Here is a 15,225-nt window from a genome sequence, read left to right as displayed (position 1 = left end):
AGTAGCATCCTTTATAACGTTCTGAGGTATGAACCGTATTTACAAATGAATCATATAAAACAGCAAAAATATGTTCTCTTAATTACATATTTAAATGTGTATATATATATATATATATATATATATATATATATATATATATATATATATATATATATATATATATATATATATATATATATATATATATAAAAACTAAAAAAATGTAATGGGGGGAAAAATGAAATGTATGACTTACTTTGTTGCATTAAAACTGTTTAAATGTTACAGTTTTTTCAGTGTTGTTTTTTCTTTGGTTAGAAGTCTGTCCTTTCCATCTCATATCTGATCCTACTAAGATATTTATAAAGCCAAAGTAGAAACAACATTTTAATGTTGTCAAAAACACTTCAAAGAATGAACTGGGGAAGAAAAAAAATGAAATGCATAACTAGATGCTATGTTTAAAACTGTTAAAATGTAGCAATTTAAAACGTTATACATATATAGGTATATATATATATATATATATATATATAGCTGCTTAATACTACAAATACTCCTACTTAAATAATACAAAATAATAAACCAAAGTAGTAACAATAATTATATTAAAAGTTTTCTGTTTAATTTAAAAAAAAAAACTTTTTTTCTATTTGTCAAACCTCTGGTTAGAGGTCTGTCCTTTCTATTTCTCATCTTCTCTTACTTAGACATTTAAAACGCTACAGTGCAAATGGTATAACAATTCTGTCAAAAACATTCCCAAGAATGAAACGGTGATAAAAAGAGGATATGTTTAAATAGTCTTTTCCCCTTGTTTTTTTTATTTTATTTTTATTTTTAAAAGCTTTGTTTAAAAGTCAGTTCTTTACCATCCTATTTAGATATTTGAAAAAAAAAATACTACTTTTTTAGGTCTAATTTACATTAAAATTTGTTCTAATATATATATTTTTAACCTTTTGGTTAGAAGTCCATCCTTTCCATCTTTCTCTAACACACAAAAACAAACAAACACAAATACACAGGCCAGTGAAACATCCAGCTGGATTTCAGATATAATCGACGGCGCTGCGGGTGGATGGATATCGGGACGGCTGCACGAATGACTGCTGTCTGGACGGATCAATGAATGACTGCTGTCTGGACGGCTGCACGAATGACTGCTGTCTGGACGGCTGCACGAATGACTGCTGTCTGGACGGATGAATGAATGACTGCTGTCTAGATGGATCAATGAATGACTGCTGTCTGGACGGATGAATGAATGACTGCTGTCTGGACGGATCAATGAATGACTGCTGTCTGGACGGATGAATGAATGACTGCTGTCTGGACGGATCAATGAATGACTGCTGTCTGGACGGATGAATGAATGACTGCTGTCTGGACGGATCAATGAATGACTGCTGTCTGGACGGATCAATGAATGACTGCTGTCTGGACGGATGAATGAATGACTGCTGTCTGGAAGGCTGGTATGACTGCTCTATGAATGACGGTGGCCCGGACGGGTGGCTGTACACCAAGTGCGGTTGGGGGTGATAGGTCACGGGCTGTGGCTGATAAGCCATGGGTGCGTTCCTGGTGTACTTGTACCTGGGATCCGGGCCCTCGTCTAGGGAGCCACTACAGCAGGTGAATATGCACCCGCCAGCGAATAAGAAAGCAGAAGACACCCAACCGATGTACAACGCTTCCCCGAGTTCTCTACGCTGGGCATCGATGAGCAACGGGTTGTAGAAGTCCTGGATGATGACATGTCCGGTCCAGGAGACAGGGATGAGGCAGCAGAAGCAGCCCAATAGGATCATGCATCCAGAGATGATCAGAACCATCCGCTTGGCCCGGTCGTTTCCTTGGATGCATGCCGTGCACTGCATCCCAGCGATGGCAATTAGTAAACCCAGCCCAGTCAATGCCACGGAGCAGCACATGAGCCCCCGAGCAGCCTGGAGGTCAGGGGACAGAGCCAGCAAAGAGTCGTACACCTTACACTGCATCCGGATGCTGGCCTGCCGGTAGCAGTTCATCCACAAGCCCTCGAACCGGGTCTCCATCACGATGATGTTCTCCCCGATGAATGCCGTCACACGCCACATCGGCATCCCGGTGCTGGCCGCCACCCCGACGAAGCCGATCAGGCTCACACACATTCCCACGATCTCCAGCGCGCCGTTCGCCATGATTCCAGGAGCCTGAAGAGTGAGGACTGGTTTTGACTGTGAGGTTTGGCATCCCGCTGGAATGGGAGCTGATAGGTGTTCACCTGTTCCCAGGCTCCGCCCTCTCGCTCAGGAGAGGGAGGGAACTCCAGGGCTGGTTCCTATGAAATCAATCCCCCCGGCGAGGCTTTGTGTCTGGTTTTGTGTCACTAGAGAAGGAGGAGGAGCTCGTAGCTGTGTTGATGTTTGCTCAGCAGGCTTGGATTTCTGTCAGGGATCCTGTTAAGTGAGGAAACACAGCTGAAGGGGTTACTGATACACTCAGACACACAACAACTCCGGACTGCTGTCAATGTTTAACTCCACTGGGGTTGTGGCTCATTAAACTGCTGTCTGATATGTTCAGAAAAACTCCTGTAAAGTCAGCTGATGGCTTAACATTGATGTTTTTCATTTAGTTGAAGGTAAAGCGTGTCATTTCTGCACCGCTAGAGATTTTGTTATTTTTACAATTCCATTTGAGTGGTTGTTTGCAAGTACTGTAGCTATGTGGTTTTCTATGGGAATCCCAGAACTAAACCACATACTGTAGCAACAGTACCACTCAGAATATAGGCAACTGCACAATAACTTCTTAAAAAACAAAACAACAACAAAAAAAAAACATTTAGAAGCCCTTATCAGATGCATAGCACCTTTTCACAGTAAAGCATTTTTGTAGTTCCATTTAATGCTGAGGGATTTTTAGCATGTTGCTGTATGGTTGCTAAGGGGTTGTGAGTGGTTTGTAGAATGTTGCTGTATGGTTGCTAGGGTTCTGATAGGATTTTAGAATGTTGAGTATTTAGCATCTTGCTCTTCAGTTCCTATGCAGAACATCCTAGTGAGCACATAGCAACATCATAAATACCACTACTCACAACATCTTAGAAATTAAATAGCAACACCCTAGCAAACTTTTTACTATTTAGCACTGCTCAGACAGTGTAAAAATCAATTGTCTGTTCTCTATAAGATGGCTGATAGTAACTGTGAACATAAACTTCTAGTATATAGTTCATTTTCATGATGAAATTAGAATTTGGATCATATTGTTTTTTATTTTATTACATCATTATCTTAGATCACATGTACACGTCTCTTTTGGTCTCAAACACACAGTCAGTGTTGCTCACGTCTGCTGGTTAATTTGCATGAGGGGTGTGACGTTTTAACACACACTGGAACAGCACTCAACTGGTTTGACCAGTGTCGCAATCACTGGACCAAAAAACAACTAAATATGATTGTAGATTCCAGGAAGGGACTATCTTGAGACTACAGACCAGGAACACGTACATCCACACTTCTTTTTACACATTTATTTAATACAATTCAAGTCAAAACAGTGCTTTGAAAATGGAAAAATGTGAAAAACAAACACAATCATATCACAGAGTCAACATTAAGTCACGGATCCACAGTTAAATGCGCTGTTTTAATGTGTTGGTGTTTTTAAATTTCAGTATATTGCATATTATATCTGTGCAAATTACAAACAGTGTTTTATAATATATACGAGGAGGAAACACATTCAAATCAAGCATGTAAAAACTAATATTCACATTTACAGTCATATAATCAACTGAGGATCCGTCAGTCCTGCTTTCCTCTGAATCTTGATGCTGATCGCTCCCAACTCATTTTTTTTATTTGAGTCTCTATAGAAGTGGAAAAGCACAGCACTCACAGTGTGTCTCAGTATCTGGGAGGGTTATAAACCGACGGGACAGAAGAATAGTTTGGCTGATAGTTATTGGCAGGCTGGTATCCGTACGCAGGCTGGGATCCATATCCAGGTCTGTAAGAGTAATTATACGGAGCCGATCCGGCCCGATACAGAACCTGAGCCAAGTCTTCTTTGTCCTGGGTGCGTGGTGCATGTCGACAAAGCAGGATCACCCCAGCGGTGAAGAGCAAAGCCGAAGTGACCCATCCGATGTACAAGGCCTCCCCGAGCTCTCTCCGTTGGGCGTCGATTAACAACGGGTTGTAGAAGTCCCGGATGATCATGTGAGCCGTCCACGACACGGGAATGATGGTGGTCAAGCAGCCAGCCAAAAACAAACACCCTCCGCTCACCAAAACAATGTGCTTGGTTCTGGGACGGGAGTCTACCAGACGGGTGCAGCGCATGCCCACGGACGACACGATGCAGGCGAAGGCGCTCAAAGCGACCGAGGCGCACATGAGACCCCTGGCAGCCTGGAGGTCGGCCGGGAGGTACAGCAGAGAATCGTAGACTTTGCATTGCATTCGGATGTTGGCTTGCCGGTAGCAGTTCATCCACAGTCCCTCCCAGCGCGTCTCCATCACGATGATGTTCTCCTGGATGAAGGCCGTGACCTTCCACATCGGGAGGCCTGTGACGGACGCGACCCCGATCAACCCGACGAAGCCGATGACCAGAGCAACCACCTCGCAACACATAGATTCCCGTCTCTTTCTCTTCTCGTGCTTCAGCTGCTCCTCGTACATGTCTTTCACAGATTTCTCATCTGGATATCCCGTGTACACGCTGCCCACGTAGGACTTATCCGCGTAGGGTTTGGCCGTGTAAGACCCGGCGTAAGACATGATGGTTGAGTGCCAGGACAAAACGACAAAGGATCAGACGCAGATGTTACACTGCTCTCCTTCACTCTGGTGTTTCTCAAATGAGACCGGAAGATCCAGATGACAAGTATTTACAGACAAGAAAAAATGTTAATGATGCTATGTGAACAGACTGGTTCACCTGCTCCTGGAGAATCTGATAAACAGTGCAAAGGAAAATGGCGATACTTGAAATGGTAAAACAAACGGCTGTCATTATCCAACTCTACCATTAGATGCCTTATAAATATAAATATATTCTTCTTCAGAACAGAATGGAAGCATGAAGTAGACCTTTTCAAGGTCAATACCAAAATACAACAACAATAATAATATAAAAGTTATAAACATAAATAAAAATGTATACTTAATCAAACTAAAATGTTAGTCACAAATACGACTTATGAAATTTCATAACATGCTTCGGTACAAATGTATTGCTTGAATAATAATTATAAATATACAAAATTTAATTATACAAAAATAAAATATGATTATTATTTTTGTTGTTGCCTTTATTAACTACACACACATGTAAATATAAATTAAATAAATTAACATACTTACCCAACCCAATAAAACCAAAAAGGTGTCCAGCACTGTGTGTGTATAGAATATATAGAAAGTGCAAAATTTCATTCAATTTTACTGCTCATTAATAAATTATTTCTGAATAATATTTCATATAAGTTTAGCTTTGTGTCACGTTTTTCTTAAAATTCCTTAAAATTAAACATTACATACAAATGAAACAGTACGTCACATATAAAATGACTGTGAATAGCAGCTCAGATAATTTAATGCTTCATCTTTTGGAAGAATTTTGTGATAAATGTTTGAGTTCATATTGAGATCTCACATTATCACATATCTTGGCAAATCCAAGTACAGTTTGAGATGTTGTTTGGATATTTTCTGTAACTCTGAGACAGTGGCATAGCCAGGGGTGTGCCAGGGTGTGCCTTTGCCACCCACAGTGGCAGCTGGCACACCTAAAAATAGATGCAGAATTATTTTTTATAGTCTCAATAAAATTTTTTTACTAAACTTGGGCTATTGTTGTTTAGAATTTTTTTTTTTTTTTTTTTCGCGACTTGGTTGATTCAGATCTGGACTTCGGAGCCTGTTCGCGACTCGGTTGATTCAGATCGGGACTTCGGAGCATGTTCGCGACTCGGTTGATTCAGATCGGCACTTCGGAGCCTGTTCGCGACTCGGTTGATTCAGATCAGGACTTCGGAGCCTGTTCGCGACTCGGTTTATTCAGATCGGCACTTCGGAGCCTGTTCGCGACTCGGTTGATTCAGATCGGCACTTTGGAGCCTGTTCGCGACTCGGTTGATTCAGATCGGCACTTCGGAGCCTGTTCGCGACTCGGTTGATTCAGATCGGCACTTCGGAGCCTGTTCGCGACTCGGTTGATTCAGATCGGCACTTCGGAGCATGTTCGCGACTCGGTTGATTCAGATCGGGACTTCGGAGCCTGTTCGCGACTCGGTTGATTCAGATCGGGACTTCGGAGCATGTTCGCGACTCGGTTGATTCAGATCGGCACTTCGGAGCCTGTTCGCGACTCGGTTGATTCAGATCGGCACTTCGGAGCCTGTTCGCGACTCGGTTGATTCAGATCGGCACTTCGGAGCCTGTTCGCGACTCGGTTGATTCAGATCGTAGCATGTTTGAGATTTTTTTTTTAAAGTCAGATCTGGACATTGAAGCAGTAAGTGTTTGTCAAACAGTTCATTGGTGATAAATTAATATTTTGACTTGAGGCTTTTTTTTACCTGTCGATTCAGCATGTACATGGGCCCACACTGGACACCCTCCAGACTTAATCATCAGTAGGGCTCTAAACTTTTCATCCATCACAGTGGCGTAGCCACGGGTGTGCCAGGGTGGCAGCTGGCACACCTAAAAATAGATGCAGAATTATTTTTTATAGTCTCAATAAAAAGTTTACTAAACTTGGGCTATTGTTGTTTACTTAGAATTGAGCACCTGCCCCTTTGCCCTTTGGTGCCCCAAAGTTTGCTATGTGTGTCTGATATATGACTAGAACACGTCGGCAAATTACATTTTATAAGATAGTTTTTGCTGCTACCATAGACATCAGTGTGTATTTTACAAACTACCAAAGTATTGTTTTACTAGTGATTATGTATATTTAAATGTATGAAACCTAAAATAAACATTATGTGGTTGAAAACACTGCATATTAATTGTGATTTATGACAAGTCCGTCTCTGGCTCAGTGCCAGCCAACGCGCGAAAGCTGTTTGAATCTGGCAGTTCTGTGACGTCACTGAACATTCTAAATCATACTCTCAGGGGCACAGAAATAAGAATCCAATATATGATGCAATAATGCTAAAAATGTTAAAATGTAATATACATTTTAAATGATTTTTGTTTAAATATATCTGCTGACATTCGGACTGCCAACCAATCAGAAAACAGCAGCTGACTGTGACCCCAGCAGTCTGTGATATAAACAGATAATTTTTGATTGCACATTGCTAGCTAGCAATATGTTGCAGAGCTCCTTTCTTAATTTTTTTTTTTTTAGCAAAAAACCTTGGCTTGATGGACAGCCAGACACAAGGCCTTTATAGCTTTACACCTGATGAGGATGTTTCTCCCTCTCCGGGCCCAACATCAACAGACAGTGTTGCCAGATTGGAAATGTCCAAGTAGCCTATCGTACCAGAAGTTCAAAATTATCGTATTTGGAAGAAAATGATTACATTTAACAATTAACTATATTTTGACACAACCTGCAAATTAACACTAGGAGTATGGACTGATTTTCCTTTTCTATTGTTATCAAACTGTTTTTTTTTTTGTCTCAAGATGTTCCTTGAGGAAACTTGAATTGCCCATGAAGTCCCTGATCTACTGCAGTTTCCTTCAGCTGCTTTATATCAGTGGGAGGTCAGGTGTGTTACAGGTATCACAGCACACACACACACACACACACACACACACACACACACACACAGACAGACACACACACTCACACAGTCTCCATAGAATGAGGTTTACATTTAGTTTCACTTACAGTAAATGAATGCATGTGGGTGTTTCTCAAATGTCTGGCTTGTATGGCAGATAAAAATCAGCAAATGCAGACATCATGTCACAATTTTTAGGGATGCTTTCTCGTCCAGCTGTTTTAAAAATAAAAGCTGTAGCATGCTGAATTTAAAGAGTTATGCTTCAATCCTCTTGAAAATATAAACCGGTGTTCTTACTTTACTTAAGCATTAACATTAGTGATTTTAATTATCTTTTTATACTTAATGTCAACTGTAATATTTAATATTACAATTGCAATATTACTTATATAATATAAGTACTATAAATTTTAATAGTGCAAAATGTATTACCACATACAGTACATAATATATTTTATCATTAACAGCAAAAAAGTAAAAAGTTAAATCCTATTCTAGATGCACAAGTTAATGTTGTCATTTTCCTACAAACAAAGAACTAAAATAAATCAATTACTATAATATTTAATTGTACAATATTTATTTATAAATATAAGTAATAACACATTTTTAAAAAATTCCTTTTTAAAAATTAACATGACAGTTTGTTTAGTGGAATTCATAATTTAATAATTCAGATATGAATAGTTTTATAAGTTTTCCATACAAGGACAGAACTACAATAAATCAGTTAATATTATATTAAATACTAATGCATTTAATTATAAGTAAATAAATACAATATTTGACTAACAAAATTACAAATGTAATTAACTTTTTAATATATTTTAAATATTACAATAACAGCTTGTTTAATCTAATTAATTATTTACTAATCTTGAATATAACATTTAAAATTGAAAATATACAGTATATAGCTATATATGTTTGTGGATGCACAACTAAATTTCAGTTTCCCCTAACAAGAACAAAACTGCAACCCAGAATGTTTGAAAAAATAACATACAATCATATCATAAGACTCTTTAAATAGTTAGTTAGTGAGGAACATTTAATCGAAATAACTAGGATTCAACACACGGATTCTTTTGGCATCAAATAAAACTAAAGAGAAGTAGTTAGAGTGAGTCAGACGTATTGACTCGTCCGGTACGAGTCAGAAGAGGGCGTCCGTTTCAACACGCTCACTCCCGCCTTGTCCCTCTCCACCAGGATGTATGGCTCGTCCTCCTCCTCGTCCTTCCTCTGACGGTTGCTGAAGCGGCACATCAGTATCACCCCTGCCACCAGGAGGAACAGGAACGTGGCGAAGCCCACATACAGCGCCTGTCCGATCTCCCGCTTGAGCGACTCCAACACCAAGGGGTTGTAAAAGTCTCGGACGATGGAGTGAGTCGACCAGCTGACGGGAAGAAGAGTAGTGAGGCTGGAGACCACAAACAGACACCCGCCCACCAGCAGGACCACGTTCTTGCCCCTGGAGTCATCATGGCAGCAGTCTGTGCCTCTCATCCCGCAGACGGACACCAGGACGGCCAGGACGGCGAGAGTGATGGAGGCGCACATGAGCCCGCGGGCCGCCTGGATGTCCGCCGGCAGGATGAGCAGAGAGTCGTAGACTTTGCATTGCATGCTGATGTCCGCCTGGCGTATACAGGCCATCCATAACCCCTCCCACAGCGTCTCCATCACGATGATGTTAGGCCCGATGTACGCCGTCACCTTCCACATGGGCATGGCTGTCACCGCGATGGTCCCCACCAGACCGATGGTGCCCAGAACCAGAGCCAGGATCTCCAGCTTAGCCCTCATGACGGCAGCCGCCGAGAGCAGAAGTGGTGTGAAACAGTGTAAATGTGCACGGGTTATCAGACAGGAATGAGACAGGAGGGGTTTAGTCCATCAGTGCTATGTGGTAACACTGGTTTCTCACAGTTTTGTGTTTAAAGCAGGGCCAAGACTGCTCTTGCTGGTTAAAAACACAACCGGCTCCAAGCCAGTGACACGCAATGTGACTATTAAATAATTCAAAATAAAATAATTTAAAATAAAAAATACAATTATTTTAAACATAAAATTAAATTATTTGCATTATTTTAAGTGAATAAAAAACTAAAAATAATTTTTAATAATTTAAAATATTATTTAAAATAAAATAAAACAAGATCAGTATTTTCAAAATTTTAAATTTGGAAGTGGTTAGATTTTAAGTGTTTCTTTTAAAATTCGGATGATTGAATGAGGGAATTTTAAAAGTGTGATTTCTAGACCTGGAGAATTTATAAAAATCACCGGTAACACTTCACTTGACAAAACCAACTTTAATGCATTAATTATGCCGTATAATGCACTGTATAATGCACCACATTTATAATACACATTTATAATAGTATTTATCTATCCACTTATACAACTTTAGAAAGTGTATATTTCATTAAAACACCTAACAAACAACTGACTTTAGATGGAACAAGGCAAATATTATAATACATTTAAACATTGGTTATGAAAAGATATAATGCATTATGATGTATATTATGAATACCTTTATAATGCATTATACCTGAAGGTTTGAAATTTTCACCTGATGAAAATATTTAAGTGTTTCCTAAATATATATATTTTTCTAGTTATGCCAAGGTCTAAAATATTTGATCAGATAGAAAATTGTAAGTACAAATATTTGTACTAATCAGACTAATCAGAACTTTTTATAGGATGACTAGAGGTTATTTGCCTCGAAACCGTTTCAACACGTCAAATAAGCCATGCATTAAGCCATAAAAGTGAAAATATGAGGAACAGAATGCTTTTGTGACAGATGCTGTTTTCACTGATGGATGAAGCTGTGTCACTGTTGTGCATGTACTGCATAATCCAATTTCACAAACAAAACTATATATATATATATATAAGCGTGTTAAAGAGGGGCAAAGACATATGTGAGATTTACAAACAACAGCTACTAAATAATAGAATAGTTTTTTATAACTATAATCTGGTATTTTATTTTTGAATGCATTGAATTTGAATAATGTTTCATTTTGACTCCTTGGGAGGATTGAGATGAAGATGTATTAGATGGAGTATGTTCTCACAGAGAGCACATTTCTGTCTCGCCTGAGCTAATATGTCACTAATGTTCATGTAAAACACAGTGAGCTATGAAGCAGTTTGAGGGTTATTGAAAAGTCAACAGAAACGTTCAAACCTGTCTGACAGGTCGGACCACAGAGACCGAGTTTCATATCAACACACGTCCAGCCTCAGAGAACAGGAGTGACATTTAACAACTTTTTTATATATTTATATGATCAATAAATTCTGGCCATAAATATTAGACTTTTCCTACAAGACAGCACTTTACTTCACCTTTTACTTTCCTTTAACGTGACAGTACAAATGTTTCACTTCTTGTCTCAATACATGACCAGAAAATACATATATGCAACATTTAAGTAGTCTTTTGTAGAAAAATTATAATTGTTTACATTTTCAGTAGATGACAACACTTTCAGATTTGCATATTTACACGAAATGTTTGTGCGCCATCTAGTGCATCTGTGTAAAACTGCACCTTAGACATCAAAACCACACAATGCAAAACGCTCATAAATTATTTAATGGTATTTATTTATTAAACATTTACGACGAAAAACGTTAGACGGAAATAAGCACGCTTTTTACGTAATACATGGCAAATTAATATAATTCACTACATTTCCGTTATATGATAGAGCTACAGTATCTTTTTAGAAACTGTAATTTTGGTTAATATTTAGCCTTAATGTTGATTTAGTTCAAATCTACCATAACTTGATAAACTTGCCTTTTTCCCCTCATCAGAAGTCCTCGAGTCATTAATAGCTGAAAGTAGTCTTCTCAGCATCTGTCGAAATTGCAAACAAAGACAAAAATAACTTAATTTTAACACTGAAGGATAAGGAACACAATTAATAAACTCACGGAAATAAAGCGTCTTCTTGAGTCAATTTTATACATGTTCTGCTGTAAGAACAAAAATATGCATACAGTATATATATATATATATATTTTTTTTTTACAATATCAAAGTTTTCCCTCATTATGATGTTTTCGCATATGTGTGCACGAAGAACATTAGGACTGCAAAAAATACTTTGCACAAAAATATGCTACCAACTTCGTCCACTGGGAGGCAGATCCATCTATTTCACTGTTAAAAAATACAAAATATATAAATGTTATAGGGATGCACGATAATATCGGCACAACATCGGTATCGGCCGATAAAAGCTTAAAATGACCATTATCGGTATCGGCCGATATGAATATTTCTGCCGATGAGCCAAACCGATATTCTCCAAGTGAAATAATTGACCTGTTTTTCAGATGTGAATGTCTGTCTACATTTGTAAAATAATAAATTTATGGTAGAATCAGTACAGAAGAGATACATGGATTTCTCTTCAGTAAAATTAAAGTTTAAATATATCAGTATATATTTGTAAATATATCAGTATATATTTGTATATATATCGATATCGGTATCGGCATCGGGCAAAATTATTTAGAAAATATCGGCATATCGAATATCGGCCAAAGTCCAATATCGTGCATCCCTAAAATGTTATAATTCTACATTTATAAATATATAACGTAATATAATAAATACACTTTCAACTGTATAACAATTATGAAAACAATTCATGAAAACCAAAAAAAATTTAAAAGTAGCATGCATAAACGTTAATATTAAGATTATCAAACATGCACAAGAGCAAACAGTGACCGAGCTTGCTTTGACATGACATAAAAATCAGCCTTCATTATATAGTTGACTCTGTTCTGAATGCCTCATGATGGGGAAAAACGCTTTTTATCCCTCAATTTAAAATCAATAGCTTAAAAGATTCATGAATTCATTTCTGTAAATGATCTCACTGATGTGTGTGTGTGTGTGTGTGTGGTCTGATGATATCAGTCTGGCCTGAAGACAGAAGCTCTATCAGCTCCTATATCTCAGAAACATCTGAGCGCTCAGAGATTGATCGCTTCACTCGTCTTGTGTTTCACTCTTGCCTCCAGAGTTTCCTCTCGAACATTCAGCCCGAAGCCATCCTGGCACCTCCATCTGTCAGTGACTTCAACACACGAAGGGCTTCTTATTAACACGGCTGTACATGTGTAAAGACATACTGGAAATGCAGAAGCATCCACGAATCACAGGCGCTTGATACGTACGAAACCAGTTTATTTGATATAATATCAATCCACAGCTCTATATACAAAATAAAAATGCAGTCTCTATAGCTCAATGGGAACGTTTTCAATTAGAATTCAGCATCATCTAAAATATTTTCCAGTGGCTTCACTTGATTGCATTCAGCAAATTTGGGAATTTTAAATCATGAACTCAAATTTAACTGTAAAATAAAAAACCTTACACTGTATGCATTTAGTCTGCATGAAGGTTTGGATGGTCGAGTGTGAATCGTGAGTGTGAGCATCAAAACGAGGGTCGTAATGTGTCCTTAATGCAGAGCTGAACCACAACAAGCCATTTAAACAAGAACAGAACAGTCCATCCGCTAAAAATCATATTGCATTTATCAACAAAATTCAAGTAAAACAGGACAAACTGACCTAGAATGAGCTGTAAAAAAAAATAAAAATTATCCTCCGCTCTGAAAGGAATCACAAAATACATTCAGCATTATTTTGACCTGAGATGTGCACATCTAAATCAATATTCCACACAATTACTGGATGAATATTTCAAATTACATGTAGATTTCAGGTCAGAATAGTGCGCAGTGTTTACATTTCAGATAAATCACAAAGAAATAAACAAATATTTACAACCCAAAGGAAAAACGGCGATTACAGCCTCTCATGACAAATATGAGACAATGCCGAACAAATTAAAAAGTGAGATATTTAATCAGGCTGACATTCTTCTTACATCTGAAGGACGTAATAAATAAATCACAGCCCTTATTTTGGAAATAATATGTATATATCATATTATATATACATACATACATATATATCTATATATGTCAAGAAGGAAACAGAAATGTTTGGCAGACGTTGGCGGTCCAACGGCGAATGTGCAATTCTAATTCTATTTGATTGTACCACAACGTTTCCTGCGGTTTCTGATTGGCCACAGCGCACATGTAGAGCTCGTCTAAAGTGTTTAAAGCATCATATCTTACAGCTACTTGGAAAGGAATGTCTAACATTCGGGAATATTAGCGTGGAGAAACTGTCGTCATGCAACGGCTGAAAAGCTTTAAAGGAACAGTCCCCTAAAAATGAAAATTGGCTGAACATTTACTCATTGTCAGGTCACCCAAGATGCAGATGAGTTGAGTTTGTTTCTTCATCAGATTTGGAGAAATGTAGCATTGCATCACTTGCTCACCAGTAGATCCTCTGCAGTGAATGGGTGCCGTCAGAGTCCTAACAGCTGATAATAACAAACAGTACTCCAGTTAATCAGTTAACATCTCATGAAGCAAAAAGCTGCATGTTTGCAAGAAACAAATCTATAATTTAAGCGTTTTAGTTTAAGATAAAATATGAGTCTACAATCCATAATAACACATCCTCCAGTGAAAAAATCTGTTGTTTCTCACACCAAACATATTTGTATTGGACTGTTTTTGGCTTGTAATCTGTGTTTGATCCGTGCAGATTTCTCTCCTGGGTCAGACCAGATGACTGGAGAAAAAATATTATATATTATATTATCTTCTTCAGATGTTAACTGATGGACTGGAGTGCTGTGGATTACTGTGATGTTTTTATCAGCTCTCATTCTGACGGCACCCATTCACTGCAGAGCATCCATTGATGAGACACTGATGCAATGCTACATTTCTCCAAATCTGATGCAGAAACAAACTCATCTACATCTCAGATGGCCTGAGGATGAGTAAACTTTCAGCAAATTTTCATTTTTGGGTGAACTATTCCTTTAATTGAGGTCGTCTCCTGATGTGTTTCAGCTGTGGGTTTCGTCCTGTGTGTCGTTCTCCGTGCTGCCGTCCCGTCGCACCCAGATGTCCTCATCGGGCACCTGCTCATCCACACTGGCGACTGACATAGCACACTGCTTCCCTAAGTGAGACAGCTTGGCATGCTGGGATTTGTAGTCCTTCTTGCTCTTCTCTTCCTCCTCCAGCGAGAGGGCGGAGAGCGCTCCCTCCAGGTCCGGCTCGGTGGACGGGCTCAGAGCGGACTGGCAGAACTCATCGTCGTCGCTCAGGATGTCCGTTTCCTTCACGTCCTGCTCCTCGTAGCGCTGAAGGTCGAACTGTTCCTCCACCCAGCGGTCGGTGTCGCCCGCCGGAACGACGCCCTGCTGCTGAGCATGCTGGGAGTCTGGCGAGTCGCTGTCGGGCTCGGTGTCGAAAACAATGTCTGTGTCGATGGTGAAGCGGTTGCGCACAAGTTTCCTCCGGCCCAGAGTACGAGTCGGGGCAGACACTGAGAAGACACAG

General features: G+C 38.9%; 4 protein-coding genes across 7 annotated transcripts in view; all 4 read right to left on the bottom strand.

Moving 5' to 3' along the window:
- Positions 1 to 205: 205 nt before the first annotated feature.
- On the bottom strand, positions 206 to 2,762 carry LOC128029046 (claudin-4-like). The gene has a single exon (XM_052616516.1). The coding sequence runs from the start codon at positions 2,166 to 2,168 to the stop codon at positions 1,035 to 1,037; it is 1,134 nt and encodes a 377-aa protein (XP_052472476.1). The 5' UTR covers positions 2,169 to 2,762; the 3' UTR covers positions 206 to 1,034.
- A 731-nt stretch (positions 2,763 to 3,493) lies between these two features.
- LOC128029048 (claudin-8-like) lies at positions 3,494 to 4,830 on the bottom strand. The gene has a single exon (XM_052616518.1). It carries the CDS (start codon positions 4,761 to 4,763, stop codon positions 3,885 to 3,887), a length of 879 nt encoding a protein of 292 aa, XP_052472478.1. The 5' UTR covers positions 4,764 to 4,830; the 3' UTR covers positions 3,494 to 3,884.
- Positions 4,831 to 8,569: 3,739 nt separating this feature from the next.
- On the bottom strand, positions 8,570 to 9,714 carry LOC128029055 (claudin-8-like). The gene has a single exon (XM_052616528.1). The coding sequence runs from the start codon at positions 9,545 to 9,547 to the stop codon at positions 8,864 to 8,866; it is 684 nt and encodes a 227-aa protein (XP_052472488.1). The 5' UTR covers positions 9,548 to 9,714; the 3' UTR covers positions 8,570 to 8,863.
- A 3,237-nt stretch (positions 9,715 to 12,951) lies between these two features.
- Positions 12,952 to 15,225, bottom strand: part of LOC128029024 (rho guanine nucleotide exchange factor TIAM1-like) — a 77,177-nt gene continuing 74,903 nt past the window's right edge. For all 4 annotated transcript variants that reach the window (XM_052616469.1, XM_052616470.1, XM_052616472.1 and 1 more), the window contains one exon: positions 12,952 to 15,211. In XM_052616469.1, coding sequence (XP_052472429.1) covers positions 14,727 to 15,211 — 485 coding nt within the window. In that variant the 3' untranslated portion in view covers positions 12,952 to 14,726. The remainder of the gene's footprint in view (positions 15,212 to 15,225) is intronic.

The sequence above is a fragment of the Carassius gibelio genome, chromosome A15 (genome assembly GCF_023724105.1).
Source record: "Carassius gibelio isolate Cgi1373 ecotype wild population from Czech Republic chromosome A15, carGib1.2-hapl.c, whole genome shotgun sequence".
Classification (NCBI taxonomy): domain Eukaryota; kingdom Metazoa; phylum Chordata; class Actinopteri; order Cypriniformes; family Cyprinidae; genus Carassius; species Carassius gibelio.
Note: the sequence above shows the minus strand (reverse complement) of the source record. Positions and strands in the feature narration are given on the sequence as shown.

Bases quoted from the DNA above. Each gene is read 5' to 3' on its own strand.
- LOC128029046 (XM_052616516.1), bottom strand. From the start codon at position 2,168: ATGGCGAACGGCGCGCTGGAGATCGTGGGAATGTGTGTGAGCCTGATC.
- LOC128029048 (XM_052616518.1), bottom strand. From the start codon at position 4,763: ATGTCTTACGCCGGGTCTTACACGGCCAAACCCTACGCGGATAAGTCC.
- LOC128029055 (XM_052616528.1), bottom strand. From the start codon at position 9,547: ATGAGGGCTAAGCTGGAGATCCTGGCTCTGGTTCTGGGCACCATCGGT.